The sequence below is a fragment of the Malus domestica genome, chromosome 14 (genome assembly GCF_042453785.1).
Source record: "Malus domestica chromosome 14, GDT2T_hap1".
Taxonomy (NCBI): Eukaryota; Viridiplantae; Streptophyta; class Magnoliopsida; order Rosales; family Rosaceae; genus Malus; species Malus domestica.
In genome coordinates, this window is record NC_091674.1 from 24,197,532 (window position 1) to 24,218,144 (window position 20,613).

The 20,613-nt window shown below is 36.4% G+C and overlaps 1 protein-coding gene and 2 long non-coding RNA genes across 8 annotated transcripts; all 3 read left to right on the forward strand.

Moving 5' to 3' along the window:
- Positions 1–3,928: 3,928 nt before the first annotated feature.
- Positions 3,929–5,834, forward strand: LOC139191335 (uncharacterized). Its single transcript, XR_011575362.1, has 3 exons — positions 3,929–4,067; positions 4,687–4,744; positions 5,638–5,834. It is a non-coding gene; the product is annotated as an uncharacterized lncRNA (long non-coding RNA).
- A 4,445-nt stretch (positions 5,835–10,279) lies between these two features.
- On the forward strand, positions 10,280–12,209 carry LOC139191336 (uncharacterized). The gene is made up of 3 exons (XR_011575363.1): positions 10,280–10,418; positions 11,038–11,095; positions 11,985–12,209. It is a non-coding gene; the product is annotated as an uncharacterized lncRNA (long non-coding RNA).
- Positions 12,210–15,734: 3,525 nt separating this feature from the next.
- LOC103454983 (squamosa promoter-binding-like protein 13A) lies at positions 15,735–19,001 on the forward strand. Of its 6 annotated transcripts, none has more exons than XM_070812058.1 (6): positions 15,735–16,091; positions 16,204–16,248; positions 16,714–16,782; positions 16,873–17,251; positions 17,638–17,771; positions 18,168–19,001. In XM_070812058.1, the coding sequence occupies exons 4-6, from the start codon at positions 16,893–16,895 to the stop codon at positions 18,845–18,847; spliced, it is 1,173 nt and encodes a 390-aa protein (XP_070668159.1). In that variant the 5' UTR covers positions 15,735–16,091; positions 16,204–16,248; positions 16,714–16,782; positions 16,873–16,892; the 3' UTR covers positions 18,848–19,001. The 6 variants fall into 6 exon arrangements, with proteins under 6 accessions (XP_070668159.1, XP_070668158.1, XP_070668154.1 ...); XM_070812056.1 differs by having other exon boundaries at positions 15,886–16,091; positions 17,554–17,771; XM_070812057.1 differs by having other exon boundaries at positions 15,781–16,091; positions 16,714–17,251.
- The last annotated feature ends 1,612 nt before the right edge of the window (positions 19,002–20,613 follow it).

A 20,613-nucleotide genomic window follows, 5' to 3' on the forward strand; every position in this document is an offset into this window, starting at 1 on the left:
GTAACTAAAATGATTTTCTTTCTTCTTCTAAAATTATAAACCTTTTGTTGCTTTAAACTAGTTTACCATAAAGTTTATATACAGTTTCAAAAGAAGGCGACTTGACGCAAGTTTAGACGTTGAATCTTTAAAAGAGGGAGATTTTACAGTGTAACTGGTAATTTGTTCCCGTCTCTATGTCTCTCATCACATTCCTATTCCGAAGATTTGCTCTAAAACAAAGGGTAAGGAAGAAAGTCGGAAATTGAGTTGTCCACATCCGACATGAAATATGAGCATATTGGCGTGGTCGCCTTCACAAAATACATTTCGATGTGAAAACTTAAGCATGCGATAGTTAGATGATGTACTTGATGGCAAAATCTACATGAGAAATGATGGTGGCATGGCAATGCCATGGTGCCGACATATGAAAACTACACTTTAGGATTTCTTCTTCATGGTGGTGGAGGAGTTGAACGAAAAAATGATTGAGTGGTGATACATGCACTAAATTCATGCAGACAACACGATGTGAATTTTTATTACAATTAGAGTTCTTTAGATATAAACTCTTATAACTCTTATTTCCTAGAAAGAAAAAAATCCCAATAATTATAAACATTCAAATAAAACCCAAATTTAAAAAAGACTCCCAAATAGAAAAGTAATTGACCTATTATTACAAAATATTTACAATTTGTACCACAATATTCAAAATAAATCAATAAATGTTATTACTCACCTTAATTACAATGAACAAATAATTATTGCACATATTATTACACCCAGCATATATATATACACATTCAAATGTCTATAGGACTACCGTAAGCTCAATATATATACATATATAAGAAAAATTAGTATCTGGTCCCTAGTTACTAATGTTCATTGACTGAAACCTTATTAGTTTTCAGATTTTGATCCAAGTCCCTAACATTAATGTAATGATGAATTTACATAATTTTTTTAAATAAAATTTAATAATTGATTTAGGATTTTAATACTCACACATTTATTAAACTCCTAACTAATTTTCAATTCAAAACATTTCCAAAATAAATAAAAAATTAGAATAAATTTGTACCCATTAGCTTTTTATAAAATATTCTTCAATTTTTTAATCTTATATGCACCCATTCATGTAATTTTTTTCAAATTTTTAATCTTAAAATGTACCCATTCTTAAATATACCAATTTGTTATATGTAAAATGTACCTTTTTTATATAAAATATATTCAATTTTTCTCTAATCCATTTTTAAACTTATATGGGGACATTCTTTTCTTTTGATTTGAGAATGTATCCATGTCAAGTTTAATCAAAGAAATTTACTAATGTTATTAAGCCTAATATCTATTACTTTTTTTTGTGTGTGTGGTTTTGAAGAATGTACCCATGTTTTGGTACAATAATTTTTTGTTAATTTTGATGAATGTACCCATGTTTACGCGCGCGCACACACACACAATAGTATAATTTATATTTTAATATTTTTAATCCCTCAAATTATGAGTTTTTATTTAAAATCTCATTAATATAAACAACTATAAATTTCAAATTTTAATTTAAAAAATATAGTAACATACATATAAATAAATTATCACATTAATTTCAGGGATTTCAATCAAAAATTGAAAACCAATAAGGCTTCAGTAAAAAAATATTAATAGCTAGGGATCACATCCAAAGTCTTATATATATATATATATATATATATATATATATATAGTACTACATATAATACTAATTAATCCACCTATATGTATTTATGATGAGCAAATAACCTTCATTGTGTAGGTATTTTATTTTGTATGTATCATCATATATATTGGTCACATTTTGTTATTATATGTACAAATAATTAATAGGTAAACTAGTGTTGAATAAAATAATATATTTTTTATGCAGGTAAATTATTTTATATATATTATGTTTGCTCTATTATGTAGGTAAATTATTTTGCATATATTGGGTTTGCTTTATTATGTAGGTAAATTATTTTGTATGTCGGGTTTTATGTGGAGAAGATTAAGTTTTAGGGGCTAAAGTTATATTTTCAATTACAAACTTACAATTGTTAATTAAATTCCAACTTGAGTTTTTTTTATTTTTTTTTTTGTAAAAAAAAAGAGACCAACTAGTGGCTTCGTCATAGCAGGCTACCCTTCAGGGGGTCGGGAAGATTCACAGAAACATTTCAACATTCCTTGACCACTATCATTCGATTTACCAACGCTAATAATCGAACACAGAACGTGTCATATGGAGTATGACCTGAAATTCATATTATTTTTGGTAACGTATTATTTGGTGCACGACTTTAATGCATCTATCATTATTCAAAATGATTTACTTACATTTCTCAATACGTCATCGTGACACTCTAAATTAACGTAATCAATGTGATTTGACTTTTTATTGGTATGAGATGTTACGATTGCATATTAAAGAAATCTCTCTCAGGTGATGACTTATATGAAACGGTTCATTGTTATGTGATATTCTCATCTAATAACACAATATTATGTTACGTATGTTAATATATTATTGAATCCAAACAGTACAATAGCGCGTTTTATACAAGTTAGTTTTTCTCATTCGGTGAGGCGACACTTGGCAAATAATTAGAGTTTGGTCCCATGGACAGTCGCAATACAGCTGCCCACACTGACAAGTTGGTTGTTGCAGATTTAAAGGACCCCTGTCCCGCCTCTGTAGCATGACGTTTGGGTAAATCTGTGGCATATGACGTTTGGGTAAATCTGTAGCATGACGTTTGGGTAAATCTGTAGCATGACGTTTTGGTAATCTGTAGCATGACGTTTTTACCCCTTCAATAATCTACACATATCAACTCGTTTGGATTAATTACTAAATTATCAACTCCTAATTAGTCTTTCTCTAAATTAATAAATTAAAATAAAAAGTTATTTAGTATGTAATAGTTTAGTAATATTCTTTTTTATTTGTAAATAAACTTTTTATATTTTAATGTAATAAATGACGATTTTGAAACTAATTTATTTCTCTAATCTTTAAAGTAGATATATCGTTATATACAAAAATAAAAATAAACATTCTATTTTTATCTGTTTATATTGTTTACAATTAAAGTTCCTCACAAAAACAAATATGAAGTTTGTCCTTAAGTGTGACAGCCCGTCCCTAATTTTAAGAATTTTTAAAGTTTTAATAAAGGATTTTACAAAAATGCCCTTCGAGGCACGCACATCATTCGAGGTTAATCGTTGTGTCGTGCCATCTAAGATTTGTTTTCTTGACATATCCTCGTAGTACTCGTCGTTACGGACGTGTGGGCGCAGACGGTTCGTGATTTGGAGTTATATCGAAGAAGTTATTAACGTTTGAAATTTGGAATTTTAAGGAATTATAATTTTAGTAAAATATAGAAATTCTTTTATTAAAATTTGGATGGCCCAGATTAAAGGATTTTGAAATGGATGGCTGGGATGAGAAAAATGAAAGTTTTGTGTGGGTGTGTGCGTGGGAAGAACCAGAAAAACAGAAAAGAGGAAGAGAGATTGGGCAAAAACTGCCCAATCGGAGAAGAAGGAGAGAGAGCGAATCAGAGGCAGAGAGAGGAAGAAACTGACCAATCGGAACAGGGAAAGGAGGAAGGGAGAGAAGGTGAGAAGCGGAGGAAAAGAGGAAATGGGTTGGGGAGAACCCGTGGGTCGTTTCGACCCGGCGGTGCCCACGCCCAAATTCGATGGATTTCGTCCAAATTTCCGACGAATTGAGTCAAGGTACCACTCCTAATCATCATCTAGGCCTTCCCTCTTTACGTTTCACCCCAAGAATCATTGAATTTCGTTGTGATTTCGCGAAGAACACCCCTACGGGTGCCGCGACCCTTTTGTTTAAATTCTCCAAATTTTGAAATGTTTTCTTTCAATTACTAACACCTTTAACATTCCTTTAGGACCTAGAACAAATCCCAAGAGGTAATTGAGGCGTTGGAACAAGTTTGAAAGTCGAATTGGAAACACCCAAATTCTAGGGTTCTTCACGGTTTTGGTGAAATTGAAGCACTTCCAGGCCAAATTGGCCTTGGTCTCAGGTATAAAAGTTGTTCTACTCATTGAGATCTTCAAATCTGCAAATTTTGGTAATTTTTGGAAATAGTTGAATTTTCCGGCGAGCCGGGGGCGGCCAACCGCCACCCGCGGCGGCCCGCGCGGCGGCGCGTGGCCAATGGCCCGCCAATGTCATTATTAGCTTGTGATTAAGGTTCTAGGTTCTGTTTTGATAATTGATGGACGTAAATTGAATAATTGAACCTAAGTTGGTTACGATTCGTGGTTAGATGAAAATGTGAATTGACGATCCGACCGTTGGATCGTCATCAAACTTTGATACGTTGTAATACGTAATATTTGAGGATTATAGGAACTTACGGATTGGGAATCCGATTTACGGATCTTCTGGAATTGAAGTTGTAAGTTCATAAAATAGAATGTTAACCGTCACTTAGTTTTGGAAATTGACGAAGATCCGACCGTTGGATGGTAATGAAATTTTAGGATGTTGTCCTAGAGGTATATTGTGGACCTCTGGAAGTTACGGATTTGAAATCTGAATTGCAGATCATCCGGATCGAACTACGTAGTGACGTGTCTTATATAAGTTATGTATTCTATCGGCAGAATTTCTGAGGTTGGATTTGATTGTTGTTCTAGGCGCTAATCGTCATGACGCCTTGATGTACGGTGCTAGGGAGTTGTGGGCGAACTCCAGGTGAGTGGGCAGTTTTGTTTTCGTATTACCTATATACTATTGTTTTTCCCAGAAAAAATGCTTTTATGCGAAATTATGTTTTGAAAATGCCATGCATAGAATTATTTGGAAAATGTGAATTTCATATGAGTTATATGATTGATATATGATGCATACATGTTGCATGGTGCTGTGGAGGCACAGGTAAGTCAGGTGAGTTCGTTTATTCATTGAATTGTTGTTGTTGAGATGTTTGAGCTCATAATCTGCACCCTAGGTGTTAGTGCTTATATTATTCACCACACCGCACGCTCGCCTTGGATCCAAGTAGGTGGATGTCGTACAGACCATGTGAGGGTTCCGACATGCCAGTCGTACAGACCATTAGAGGGGTTCCGACTGGTGGGTGACCTTAGATATGCGCGCTGATGATATGATGAGAGAAGCACTAGAGCGTATTTTACACCTTTCATCGTATAGACTACCTTACGTAGTTCCGAGTGATGTGCAGAGTAGGGCTGTATAGGTCACTGTGGTGACTCCGGCTTAGTGAGATATTGAGCTGTTGAATTAATCGTATAGGACCAACTGCAGGGTCTCCGATTGATTCCTTATTTCACCTGATTTATATTTTGATTTATGGCATGGCATGTTTTTCTTGAAAAATGTTAAAGATTTGGGATTCAAGCTTGGAGATTTCATATGGTTATATATATATATATATATATATATATTTCTGAAAAGTGTTAAAGGTTTGAGATTTGAGATTTTTGCTTATATATATGTTTATATATATGCTATTTTCTGGGAAAGTATACAGGTTTTACGGTGAGGGGTTAGAAATGTTTTAAATGAAAAGTTTTCGAAAAACTTTGTTTTACTGACCCACTCAATTTTGTTTTGCGCCCCTCCAGGTTCAAGTTAGCAGAGCTTTGGTGGCCACGAGGAATCCAACGGTGTTCTGACAGAATTCACAAAAGTAGGACTCACCCTCGGGTGTGTTATCTTAGTAATTGGAAATTTTTTTTTTTTAAAGCTTCCGAACTGTGTAAATGGTTACGTCACTCTCACGTGACGGCCAGCACGCCCTCCTTCGGGACGGGGTGTGTCAGTTGGTATCAGAGCCTAGGTTGCAATTCTGGACATCTTGATAATTTCCTAGTGTCTTCTGTCAGAACTATACCGCCTCGTAGCGAGCCACGTAGTTCGGATGAGCCTAATTTCCCTGATATAGTAGTTTGGGGGGAAACTATTGCCATTGTGATTCAGTCTATTATCTAAAGGGACCTTTTGAGACTGGTTATAAGTTAAATTTGAATCCCTTAGGGATATGAAGGACCTAAGGGAGCAGATTGATGGCTTAATCAATTGGGAAAAGGCGTTTCAGATTATGCAAGGTTAAGGGAATTTTCCTCCCGATAGGTAGGTCGAGATGATTACCTAGTTTTTGAGTGATGAATCTGCATTTTGATGGAGATAGGAATGTTATCCGACAATATCGGAAGGACAACTGTTTGGAAGTTGTTTAAAGAATTGTTTAAGAAAAGTTCATTCCCCCGGCATATTGTGATGGTAGTAAACAAGAAATTGCAAATGTGAGACGAGGAAAATGACGACGGATGAATATTATAGAAAGTTTACAGACTTGCCTTGTTTCCATTCTGATGTTGTTAATTCGGTCGAGGTGTTATGTCGTTTTTGGCTGGATAATAAGAAGAAGTTGCGTTCTTTGGCCACCACTATCCATTGTACTTTTTACCAAGTGTTTACGAGGTGTTGTTGGGCTTTGAAGACTTTGAGAATATGATCAGCGAGAGTAAAGAGGAATAAGAAAGGAATGAGAATCAGAATAAGACGATAAAGTTAAAGATTCGTCATATCAAAGACCTCGGAGGACTCAGAGCTTCAAAGGAAGTGAAATTAGAGCTAATTTTCCCAGCTTAAGTTTTACTGCCACTGGTCAGAGGCGAAGTGATAGATTTACTAGTGATCCCAGATTTCTGAGACAAGATGACTCTGGTAGAGGAAATGTATAATTGTGTCAAGCTAGATTGCTATGGGGAATCAGTTAATTTTTGTTGATCCTAATAGTATGGAAGATGTAAAGATGGTTAGACATTTTCTTGGTGTATTTCCAGATGACTTACCTAGATTGCCGCCAGGCAGAGATGTGGGTTTTATTATTGAATTGTTTTTAGGTACAAATCCTATGTTAGAGATTGGTTCAGGTTGAGTTAAAAGTTCCATTCAACTTATTATATCACATTGGAAAAGCTCCGGGTTATTTGTGAGGAAGAAAATGGACATTAAGGCTAGGCATTGATATTATGTAATTGAATCGGGTAACGATTGAGAGCTGTTATCCATTGTTGTGTATTGATGATTATTTGATCAGCTCTGAGGCGCCTGGGTACTTTCTGAGATTGACTTGAGGTCTGAATGATATTAGTTGAAGATTAACAGTGGGGATGTTCATAAGACTGAATCCAGGACTCATTATGGTCATTTCAAGTTGGGAGGCCATACGGAGTGACGAATGCACCTGCTACTTTTATGAGTTTGCTGAAGGAAGTATTCCAGTGATATCTGGGCCGGGTTGTTATTGTTTGCCATTGACGAGATTGATAAGATTAGAGCAGTGCATGCTAGATATTTAAAGTTGGTGTTGCAAAGATTGAGGGAACGTTGATGTATGCTAAGTTTAGCAAATGCTAATGTTGGATAAATTAATTATATCTACTTAAGGTATTCAAATGGATTCTTAAAAGAGTAGCAACGATTGAGAATTTGGAACAATTGCGAACTGTGACTGAGGTTCAGAGTTTTCTCGGATTAGCAGGATATTATCGATAGTTCGTCCAAGATTTTAATTATTGCTTCGCCCTTGGCGAGATTGATGAGAAAAGAGGTTAAGTTTGAGTGGGATAAAAAAAAAAATTGTGAGTAGAGCTTCAGCAAGTAAAGTATTCCCTCACTCATGCATCTGTTTTCGCACTCCCAGACGATAGTGGTAATTATGTGGTCTATAATAATACTTCTTTGAATGTACTTGGATGCGTGTTGATGCAACATGGTAGGATGATTGCCTATGCTTCATGGCCATTGGGATCTCATAAGATGAATTACCCTAATTATAATTTGGAATTAGCAGCTATCATCTTTGCTTTGAGAATTTGGAGACAATGTCTTTATGGGAAGAAAAGTGCATGATTGTTACAAATCAAAAGAGTACCCAATATCTGTTTATTCAGAGGTATCTTAATCTTAGGCAACAAAGGTGGATTGAGTTGCTTAGTGATTATGATTGTGTGACGAGGGTGGTCAAGCTAATGTTGTGGCTGATGCATTTAGTAGGAAGACCCCAGTGAGAATTAATGCTTGGTACGCTTGCTATGTTCATCTTCTTGTGGATTTGAAATCTACTGGAGTAAAGTTGAGTATCAAAAATCGAGAAGAAGCCTTACTTGCTAATTTCTAAGTTGGACCCATTTGGTAGATCGTACTCGATACTCGAGCGTTTGACGAAGAAATTCAAGAATTTATTTAAAGCAAGGAATAACGGGAAAAAGAAGGACCTTAGAGTTAGAGAATCAGATGGCAAGCCTATGCAAAAGAACAAAGTGTTTATGCCTAATGGTGTGGAATTAAAGAAAGCAATTTTGACGATGTACATTATTCCACTTCTACAATGCATCCCAAAAGTACTAAGATTTATCATACCGTTCGTTCATGTACTATTGACGGGTATGAAAAGAGGAATGGCGAAGTATGTTAGTAGGCGTATCATCAGTCATCAGGTTAAAGCAGAAAGAAATAAGTCTTTTGGAATAATGTAGTCATTTCCCATTCCACGGTGGAAATGGGAGAATATTACTATGGATTTCGTGGACAAGCTTCCTCGTATACAAAATAGTTAGGTTGGAATTTGAATAATAATTGATCGGCTGGTGACGTCAACGTATGTTACTTCAGTATGAGAACACCAACCTTTCCAGACAAGCGCAACATTTATTTGTTTGTTTTATGGAAAAAGAGATTTGGGATCTGTTAAACTTCTTGGGTATGTTGGTCCCTTCAGTTTGTTCCCTAGAGTAACGCCATAAGGCCGTGTAAAGCTATGTCTTGTGTTTCGAAATTGTTAGAATTGGGGACGGATAGTATTCAAGGCCCTGAGTTAGTGGATGAGACTATTCGGAATATTCAAGTAATTAAGTCTAACCTGGAAGTGGACCAGGATCGGCTGAAGAGCTTAGCAGACAAACATGCCACTGACCGGATGTATATGTAGGTGATCGAATGATTTTGAAATTATCACCTTGGAAAAGTATGATTCGTTTTAAAAAAGAAAAACAAGTAAGTCCTAGATACGTCAGACCATCTGTGATCATTGAACGAGTCAGTGAAGTTACGTACGGGCTGAGTTGCCTCCAGAGCCGATGAAAGGGCATGATATGTTTTATGTTTCGATACTTCGACATTAAACCTCATATCCTTCACGAGTGATACCTTCTCAACCTTTGGAAGTCAATATGGATTTGACGTATGATGAGGAGCCAGTGCCTATCTTGTATTAGAAAGATGATGTACTGAGAAATAAGACTATGAGTTTGGTGAAAGTTTATGGAGGAATCTTTCAGTGGAAGAACCTACTTAGAAATCAAAGAATCGAATGAGAGAGATGTGTTTCGGGCTGTTTCATGGATATTGATGGATTGTAAAGATTGTGTAAATTTCGAGGACGAAATTTCTGTAAGGTGGGTAGATTGTGACAGCCCGTCCCTAATTTTAAGAATTTTTAAAGTTTTAATAAAGGATTTTACAAAAATGCCCTTCGAGGCACGCACATCATTCGAGGTTAATCGTTGTGTCGTGCCATCTAAGATTTGTTTTCTTGACATATCCTCGTAGTACTCGTCGTTACGGACGTGTGGGCGCAGACGGTTCGTGATTTGGAGTTATATCGAAGAAGTTATTAACGTTTGAAATTTGGAATTTTAAGGAATTATAATTTTAGTAAAATATAGAAATTCTTTTATTAAAATTTGGATGGCCCAGATTAAAGGATTTTGAAATGGATGGCTGGGATGAGAAAAATGAAAGTTTTGTGTGGGTGTGTGCGTGGGAAGAACCAGAAAAACAGAAAAGAGGAAGAGAGATTGGGCAAAAACTGCCCAATCGGAGAAGAAGGAGAGAGAGCGAATCAGAGGCAGAGAGAGGAAGAAACTGACCAATCGGAACAGGGAAAGGAGGAAGGGAGAGAAGGTGAGAAGCGGAGGAAAAGAGGAAATGGGTTGGGGAGAACCCGTGGGTCGTTTCGACCCGGCGGTGCCCACGCCCAAATTCGATGGATTTCGTCCAAATTTCCGACGAATTGAGTCAAGGTACCACTCCTAATCATCATCTAGGCCTTCCCTCTTTACGTTTCACCCCAAGAATCATTGAATTTCGTTGTGATTTCGCGAAGAACACCCCTACGGGTGCCGCGACCCTTTTGTTTAAATTCTCCAAATTTTGAAATGTTTTCTTTCAATTACTAACACCTTTAACATTCCTTTAGGACCTAGAACAAATCCCAAGAGGTAATTGAGGCGTTGGAACAAGTTTGAAAGTCGAATTGGAAACACCCAAATTCTAGGGTTCTTCACGGTTTTGGTGAAATTGAAGCACTTCCAGGCCAAATTGGCCTTGGTCTCAGGTATAAAAGTTGTTCTACTCATTGAGATCTTCAAATCTGCAAATTTTGGTAATTTTTGGAAATAGTTGAATTTTCCGGCGAGCCGGGGGCGGCCAACCGCCACCCGCGGCGGCCCGCGCGGCGGCGCGTGGCCAATGGCCCGCCAATGTCATTATTAGCTTGTGATTAAGGTTCTAGGTTCTGTTTTGATAATTGATGGACGTAAATTGAATAATTGAACCTAAGTTGGTTACGATTCGTGGTTAGATGAAAATGTGAATTGACGATCCGACCGTTGGATCGTCATCAAACTTTGATACGTTGTAATACGTAATATTTGAGGATTATAGGAACTTACGGATTGGGAATCCGATTTACGGATCTTCTGGAATTGAAGTTGTAAGTTCATAAAATAGAATGTTAACCGTCACTTAGTTTTGGAAATTGACGAAGATCCGACCGTTGGATGGTAATGAAATTTTAGGATGTTGTCCTAGAGGTATATTGTGGACCTCTGGAAGTTACGGATTTGAAATCTGAATTGCAGATCATCCGGATCGAACTACGTAGTGACGTGTCTTATATAAGTTATGTATTCTATCGGCAGAATTTCTGAGGTTGGATTTGATTGTTGTTCTAGGCGCTAATCGTCATGACGCCTTGATGTACGGTGCTAGGGAGTTGTGGGCGAACTCCAGGTGAGTGGGCAGTTTTGTTTTCGTATTACCTATATACTATTGTTTTTCCCAGAAAAAATGCTTTTATGCGAAATTATGTTTTGAAAATGCCATGCATAGAATTATTTGGAAAATGTGAATTTCATATGAGTTATATGATTGATATATGATGCATACATGTTGCATGGTGCTGTGGAGGCACAGGTAAGTCAGGTGAGTTCGTTTATTCATTGAATTGTTGTTGTTGAGATGTTTGAGCTCATAATCTGCACCCTAGGTGTTAGTGCTTATATTATTCACCACACCGCACGCTCGCCTTGGATCCAAGTAGGTGGATGTCGTACAGACCATGTGAGGGTTCCGACATGCCAGTCGTACAGACCATTAGAGGGGTTCCGACTGGTGGGTGACCTTAGATATGCGCGCTGATGATATGATGAGAGAAGCACTAGAGCGTATTTTACACCTTTCATCGTATAGACTACCTTACGTAGTTCCGAGTGATGTGCAGAGTAGGGCTGTATAGGTCACTGTGGTGACTCCGGCTTAGTGAGATATTGAGCTGTTGAATTAATCGTATAGGACCAACTGCAGGGTCTCCGATTGATTCCTTATTTCACCTGATTTATATTTTGATTTATGGCATGGCATGTTTTTCTTGAAAAATGTTAAAGATTTGGGATTCAAGCTTGGAGATTTCATATGGTTATATATATATATATATATATATTTCTGAAAAGTGTTAAAGGTTTGAGATTTGAGATTTTTGCTTATATATATGTTTATATATATGCTATTTTCTGGGAAAGTATACAGGTTTTACGGTGAGGGGTTAGAAATGTTTTAAATGAAAAGTTTTCGAAAAACTTTGTTTTACTGACCCACTCAATTTTGTTTTGCGCCCCTCCAGGTTCAAGTTAGCAGAGCTTTGGTGGCCACGAGGAATCCAACGGTGTTCTGACAGAATTCACAAAAGTAGGACTCACCCTCGGGTGTGTTATCTTAGTAATTGGAAATTTTTTTTTTTTAAAGCTTCCGAACTGTGTAAATGGTTACGTCACTCTCACGTGACGGCCAGCACGCCCTCCTTCGGGACGGGGTGTGTCATTAAGTTCAAATTAGCTATGATTTTCAAGCTCTCAATTTATTTGGATAGTAAATATGATTTTTTGTTAATCATCTTGAGTAGCTTAGGATATACGGTAAATTATATTTTTTCTCTTTAGGTTTGTATTCAATTGTAATTTCATACAACATATTTAAAACATTTCTATCTCATATATTTACTTATTATTTTATTTCAATGTCATATATCTGTCTCATTTTCCGTCAGCTCCTCCGTTATATGTCTTCATACCCCACTTCAAGCCCCAATTGCACCTACCCGATGAACTGCTAGGGTAGGCTTTCCCGCAACAAAAAAGTGGCACGTTGCACTAAACTTCCCGCGGTCACATAGGCATATAACAACTTACGAAAAATGTGACAAATGTATGACATTAAAATGAAAATAAACATTAGTATGTGATTGAATTGTTTAAAAGATATTGTATGAGGTTAAAGTAAAATGTTATTACCCTAAAACATAATAATGTAATTGATTAATAAGGGGCTAGTAAACGATATTGGTGAAACGGTAAATTGTCGTAGTTTATGATGAATAGTTTTTAATTTTATAATTTTTTTTAACAAATAATATTATTTACAATAAAGAGGAGGGGATGTGCTTAACCTCACAATGAACCTAAAACATCTCACTTACAAATTAAGAGGAATATCACTAGACGTTAGTACCAAGTGACTTTTTTTTTTTAACAAACTATATTTATACTAAAAGGGAGTGCGTGAATTTAACCTCATGATGAACTAGTAATATATGGTTCAAATTCACAAATAAAATCTTTCATTTAAATTTACAGTGCAAAATATCATTCATAATAAAGAAAATATTTTGGGCCATGAAAATTAAAGTTAGAAGTGAAGTTTATGGAGTCTGACAGCGCCTACCTCCCATTCAATGGGCCTTCAAAGATGCACACTTGATTACATGCAAGTCTCACGCGCTCGGCTAGCAACCCCTCTAAAGTCCAAAGACCAAAAATTCTAGCTTCTTGGTTGTCACATTTACCGCGACCACAACTATCGCTATGTTTGAAATTTCAAAGGCAAATAACTAGTAATTGGAACGTACCAACAAAAACATGTTATTTTTGTATTACATTGTAACGTCTCTTTCATAGAGAAGAGTTACGCGCTCGGCTAGCAACCCCTCCAAAGTCCAAACACCAAAAATTCGAGCTTCTTGGTTGTCACATTTACCGCAACCACAACTATCGCTATGTTTGAAATTTCAAAGGCAAATAACTAGTAATTGGAACGTACCAACAAAAACCTGTTATTTTTGTATTACATTGTACCGTCTCTTTCATAGAGAAGAGTTTTGGGCATGGCAATGAGGCCGGATAACACTCAAATACATTGAGACCTGTTTCTCTGAAGAGTGTTAACTATTCAACTGATATTAGTATCATATGACAATGCATCTATTAAAGAGTGATATGCAATATGGTACAAAAATGTGATCTCTTAGTTACTAACAGTAATATAGATTAGCCTAAGTGACCATAATGAGTGAGAAAATACATTTATGATTGTGCTAAAATTAGCTGATTTTGATTTTTCATCTAGAGTCTATTTCTCTATCAACGAAATATAGTTTGAAATTCATTAAATTGGTGAAATTCTTCATTGTCAAAAGGTTGGTGCTATCCACACACTCCGCTTTACCTCCCACATATTCTTTTGAGTTTTGGCTGTTAAATTGAATGAATTGAAAAAATCCAAAAACATAAATTAACAAGAAGTATATGAAAAGTAAAAATGGGTGCGTCAATATCACCACCTTGTCAAAATTGTCAATTTGAATGCAACAAGACCAATTATTTGTAGTGAAATGATATCATTGACATGGCACATTCAAATAGACAAAGAGAATTTGAATAATAGACCTTTGGCTAATTGACTCCTTGACCTAAAATTGATGTAAAGTAGTAATGTAGTTAATCAAATTCCATTGGAAATGTGATTCATACTCAAAACTAGTCCCACATTTTGCATGTTTTGCTCTCGAAGTCTTTGCTTCCAAATCTTCCTCTTCTTCTTCTTCTTCTTCTTCTTCTTGTTCGCCACCTAACATAACATGGAAAGATCCTTCTTATAATGTCCCAAGACAGATCAGTACATATCTAGTTGACAAATGTACCATTATTTTATTTATGTTTTGGCAATTAAGGTATGCAATTATTAATCCAAGCTATTAAGGACCCCATTCAGTACTACCCTGGAGACAGACAGCCCAGCATAAGTCTGGCACTAATAATTCTAAAGTTGCAATTCAAATGAAAGCAAAGCTTTTAGGGCCTTAGGCTCATCTCAAGATAATACCATAATGTTGTGTGAGAAAGTAAAAACATACGACATTATGTTATTGATTTGGAATATTAAGACACTGACGTATTCAGTGTAGGTAAATACTTAGAGCAGTTCCACCCATGTAGGGAGGGTAAGGGCAAGGCATTTAACTTGCTCTTACTATAAACTCGGAATAGCACTTGCCTTTGTATACTTTTATCCGTTAGGCAAGAGCAAGAGCAAGAGCAAGGCAGATTACCATCAAAAATATTTTTTATTTTATTTTTTAAGTTGCTTTGCAGGCCTTATCCTCCACGTGTCATGAATGCCTTATATTTTCGATCAAATTTTCAAACACTCTCGTCATGCCACATGTCATTATACATTAATAATGTTTGCTCTGATTTTTTTTATAAGATTCTCGATTATTCATATAGTGCAACTTGTCCTTATGCAATCTTTTGGTTTCCTTATATAGTGCCATGCACCAAACCCTCGAGCAAAGCAACATCTTTCCCAATCGACCAAATTGCCTTCTTAGTTCTCACTCATTTTTTTGATAAAAAAATGATTTGGAAAGTGGAAAACAAATATAAAAGATTGTAGTAAGAATCGATTGAGTTGTGATGTGGGGAATGAAGAACATGATTGGATTTTTATATAATAAAAAAATCCTAATTTTCCTAATTTTAGTTTTTCTACCATGAAATTTGGATCACCAAGATGTGCCACGTGGCACAACGATAGCTTCATAAAATAAATTTATTGTTGGAAATCCAACAGCTCACGAATTGCCATGCGATAGAGTCGTAGATGGTGATTGTTGGACTGTTGTAGAGAGTACCACGACAACCGAAGTTGCCGGCCCACTCGCCAAGTTCACGAGTGTATTGCCAGACAAATAAAAAATAATAATTAAACAACGTGGCTGACATCAACCTTACGCCCTAGCGCATGACCGATTATAAGTTGCTTAGGCGTCGAGCGGGCTTCACATGGCCCATCACTTTCCCTCTTCATCTAGGCTCGTTGGAGTATTTCTTTGGATTTGTACTATAACTTTATGGCCCCTATCCTTGCCTTCCACAAAGAGGTGGACTTGCTCTGAGAAGGAAGAGTCAAAGATGGGCTGCGAGTTTCCCACTCGCCAGGAGAGGAGCGTGGGGTGCACGAGAGGGGTTTGAAGTAAAAGGATCCCAAATGGAAGGACATGCCATGAAATGTGAAACACAAAGCCACATGGTTTGTTCTGAGCATCCATTCTTTGTACTTCTTTTTCTTTGGTTTGTAAAAGTCTGAAAGCCACAAACTAGCTGTCCCTATTCTCCCTTCTCTCCTCCCTCACCAATTTCATACAAACCCTAAAATGTACAAGAATAAATATTTTTAAATAAAAACTCAAGGAGCTTGGCCCCTTCTTTCTAGTGCTGCTTTAAGCCCCTCCCCCCCCCCCCTCTCTCTCTCTCTAAAACTTCACTAACAGAATCCTCTCTCTACACTCACATTACATTATCCACTCACTCACTCTCTCTCTCTCTCTCTCTCTCCTCTACTTTCTCTTCTGTGTTTTGTGCAGCAGACACCTTCAATGGCATTTTGCTGACAGGTACAATAAGTGATTCTTCATTTATTAACCTACACACCTAACTAATCATAGCTTTAGCTTTGTATTTTATTTCCTTGGCTACCCACTTTACTATTAATGGAATCTATGTCAGTGAATAAATGGCTGGAAAACCAGTCTTCATCTGCACCACTTATCTGTAAGTTTACTCTCTCTCTCTCTCTCTCTCTCTCTCTCTCTCTCTCTCTCCTCTTGTTTGCTTTTGTTCTATTTATTTGTTTAATATGGTCTGAAATAGTAATGTTTTCCATCTTAGATTCCCAATTTCTTGGAACAACACTGCTTGCATATCATTAATTTATTGGAAAGAAAAAAAAGTCTCTTGACTTTCTAGTTTGGGGTTCTAAAAAATTGCAATGTCCAGAGCTGCATTTCTTGCTTTCCTACTTTGTGTTTTCTTTGTTATGGAGTCAATTCTTGTTAATTCTGCGTATTGCTGTTTTGTATGATATAATATATTAATACCCTTTTGAATTTGAAAGTTCATAAGCTATTCCGTGATTAGATCTTTGCCTAATTGGACTTCTGATGTGGTTAATTTGGTAATTTTACTCTGCTGATGCTGTTTGTACTGTGGATTTTTGAAATTATATTCTTATTGAAGGTGATACAATTACAAATAGCAAGAGAGAAGCTTAATTGAGGGAAGGAGGGTGGGGAAAGCAAAAAGGAGGTAAAGTAGTAGTAGAAGCAGCAGCTTTTGAAATAAGTGCTTTTATGGACTGGAACTTGAAAGCACCTTCTTGGGATTTGTCTGAACTAGAACAAGAAACCTTTTCCAACATGGACACTACAGTAGATGGGTCTAGCAGCCTTGGAGATCATAGGGCCTTGAAAGGAAGCAACTTTTCTGTTGATTTGAAGCTTGGTCAGTTGGGTGGCTATGGGAATAATGAGCTGGTGGATATGCTGAAGGAGCCCGTTCCGAGAACTACCTCATCATCTTCGTCTGTACCATCAAAGAGGTCTAGAGCGGCTTACAGCGGATCTCAGATGGTTTCCTGCCTCGTTGATGGATGCAACTGTGACCTTAGTACTTGTAGGGATTACCATCGGCGGCATAAGGTCTGTGAGTTACATTCTAAGACTCCTCAGGTCACGATTAACGGAAACAAGCAGCGATTTTGCCAGCAGTGTAGCAGGTATAAGATTTTACAACAATTTTCATTAGTCTTGTAATGTTGATTTGCATTTGATTAAGTATTTGCATATGTTGATTTGCACTTCGATTTTATTTACACAAACTGCAGATATCGAATGTTGTTTTGAAAATCGTTAGATAGGATGGCGGCTAGACTGAGCTGAATTTTTTTTGTTCTAGCTGCTAACTTGTTTGGTTATAGAACAAACTGCAGATCCGTTTTTTTGGTAGCTCCTAATTCTAGCCTAGAATAAATTCAGAGGTAAACTAACAAATGTTCAACTCATATCTATGTATTTGTAGCTCCGTTCGGATGAGTACCCTCTGTTCAAAGCCGCAATCTGGCAAGGTCAAGTTCCTCACGCTTCGTGCGCTCTTTTGTTGCAGGTTCCATGCTCTGGAGGAATTTGATCAGGGAAAGAGAAGCTGTAGGAAACGTCTTGATGGACACAACCGGCGGCGAAGGAAGCCTCAGCCAGAACCCTTGTCGCATCCGGGGAGTTTTATGTCCAGTTACCAAGGTGAGCTGCAACCTTTCTTTGTGGAGAGCACTTTGTCGAAATTAAAGCTGTGAAAGCAGACATTTTATACAAACATCCACTTGGTTGAGTGCTTCATCAACTATGTCTGGTGGTCATGCCACAGTTGATGATCTAGGGGCCACTAGCAGATCCATCTCTTCAAATCTTTTTATTTTTTATTTTTAAGATTCTTCCAAACTATTAATCTTACTGTCAAGTGCTGCTTAATTTCTCTGCCGTCACTCAACTGATCATAAATTACAACCTTGTTTGAGTGTTTTTAATTAAACTTTCGCATGAATGTGCGGGCTCAAGTGAACGGATGCTGAGACGGTAAGTTGAGAAAAAATCCATGCGGATTTCTTGCACTAAAATTTGTTTTTCCACTTGTTGCAGGTACCCCACGATTGTTGCCACTCTCTAGTACACTTGTATACCCCTCCACAAATATCATAAACCCGACCTGGGCCGGCATTGTCAAAACTGAGCCAGATTCCGGGACTCATAACAGCCAACTGCTATTGATCGATAAGCAAAACATGTTCCTTGGGTCCTCAGGCAGCACCAGCAGCAGCGGTTACAAGGGAGGAAAGCCATTCTCACTCTTCCAAAGCAGCAACAGCTCCCCAGTCCACCACAACCACCAAACATCTCATCATCACAGTGCTTCTGTCTGCCAGCCCCTTCTCAACACCATTTCATTCTCCGAAACTGGTGGTGGTGGTGGCGGTGGGACAACAAAGAGCAAGACGTTTTGTGACAGGTTAACAACTCAAACCCACGATTCGGACTGTGCTCTCTCTCTTCTGTCATCACCGCAGACGCAGCAGAGATCTGAAATAGGTTTGAGACACATTGTGCAGCAGCCTAATTCAGTCTCTCTGATGCAACAACGATTTGGCCCCGCGGGTCTACACGGAAACAGCAGTTCCATTGAGCCCATGGATTCAGTTCTGGTCCCCAATGGAAGTGGTGATGCAAACGTTCATTGTCCCGGAATGTTTCACATCGGCTCTCAGAGCAGTGGGAATCAACACCATCAATCCCCTCAAACACCTCCATTTCATTGGCAGTAGCAAAAATTATTTGTAGGATTTCTAGATCAGTTGTTTCGGAATGGAATTTAGAACCTCATTGTATGATTTTGGAGGGCTTTATTTTGTTCATGCAAACATAAATATATGGGAGACTCTGGATGCGGTCTCTATCTATCAATATTCTTTAACTAAACTTTGTTGGTTTTCAATTTTTGATCTGAGTTCCTGAAATTAATGTGATGATTTATTTTTATTTATGTTACTATATTTTTTAAATTAAAAATTGAAATTTATAGTTGTTTATGTTAATGAGATTTTTTTGAAATCATGTTAATGAGATTTTAAATAAAAACCCATAATTTGTGGGATTAAAAATATTAAAATATAAATTATACTATTGTGTATATATAAACATGGGTACATTCATCAAAATTAACAAAAAATTTATTGTATCAAAACATGGGTACATTCTTCAAAACCACACACAAAAAAAAAAGAAAAAGATATTAGGCTTAATAACATTAGTAAATTTATTCGATAAAACTTGACATGGATACATTTTCAAAATCAAAGAAAAAAATGTATCCATATAGTTTTAAAAATTGATTAGAAAAAAATTGAATAGATTTTATATAAAAAAAATTGATACATTTTACATATAACAAATTAGTATATTTAAGAATTGGTACATTTTAAGATTAAAAATTTGAAAAAATTACATGAATGGGTACATATAAGATTAAAAAAATTGAATTTAAAAAAAAAAAGACTAATGGGTACAAACTTATTCTAACTTTTTATTTATTTTGGAAATGTTTTGGATTAAAAATTAGTTAGGAGTTTGATAAATGTGTGAGTATTAAAATCCTAAATCAATTGTTAATTTTTATTTTAAAAAATTATGTAACTGAAATGTAAATTCATTATTATATAAATGCTAGGGACTTGGATAAAAAATCTAAAATCTAATAAGGTTTCAGTCAATGAACATCAATAACTAGAGACCGGATACTAATTTTTCCTAAATATATTATTTACTTATATTGTAAGATCCCACATCGCCCAAGGGTGAGAATCCTGCAAACTTTATATGTATATTCTCATCTCTACCTAGCACATTGCCTTTTGGGAATTCACTGGTTTCGAGTTCCATCGGAACTCCGAAGTCAAGCAAGTTCGGGCGAGAGCATTCCCAGGATGGGTAACCCACTAAAAAGTTCTCGTGCGAGTTCCCAGAAATAAAGCTGTGAGGGCATGGTCGGAACACAAAGCGAATAATATCGTGCTATGGTGGAGTTAAGCTCAGGATATGGTGGGGACCAGGGCCAGGATGTGACATATACACTCTCCAACTATAATTAATTATAGACTCATTTGAAAATATTTTTAAAGTGACTGAAAGTACTTTTGTAGCAAATGTTTTTTAAACCAATCCTTAGTAAAAATTCAAGGAGATATTGGAAAAGCACTTAAATCAATTCACCAAAAGTATTTTCAGTCATTTTAAAAGCACTTTCAAACAAACATGAACCATGATGGATAAAAATGCTTTTGCATTCACAATTTCTTAACCTTCCAATCACTTTGCCAAGTTTGCATTATGAAATTGTGTTGTTTTTAAGGGAGCGTTTTTGGTACTTCAAAAAAAAAAATTATGCACTCCACTCAAGTGTATTATTTCTCTTAATTTATAGAGAAATGATAAGCGTACACATTTTTTCTTCTTCTACACTAATTATATCCATTAATTTTCATTTGATTTATTTAATCTAATGACCAGAAATAAAGAAGGATGTGCAAAAGGT

Coding starts and splice junctions, on each gene's coding strand:
- LOC103454983 (XM_070812053.1), top strand. CDS start 16,827: ATGGACTGGAACTTGAAAGCACCTTCTTGGGATTTGTCTGAACTAGAA. Junction 17,252..17,553: donor TTTTGCCAGCAGTGTAGCAG/GTATAAGATTTT, acceptor ATGTATTTGTAG/CTCCGTTCGGATGAGTACCC. Junction 17,772..18,167: donor TTTTATGTCCAGTTACCAAG/GTGAGCTGCAAC, acceptor CACTTGTTGCAG/GTACCCCACGATTGTTGCCA.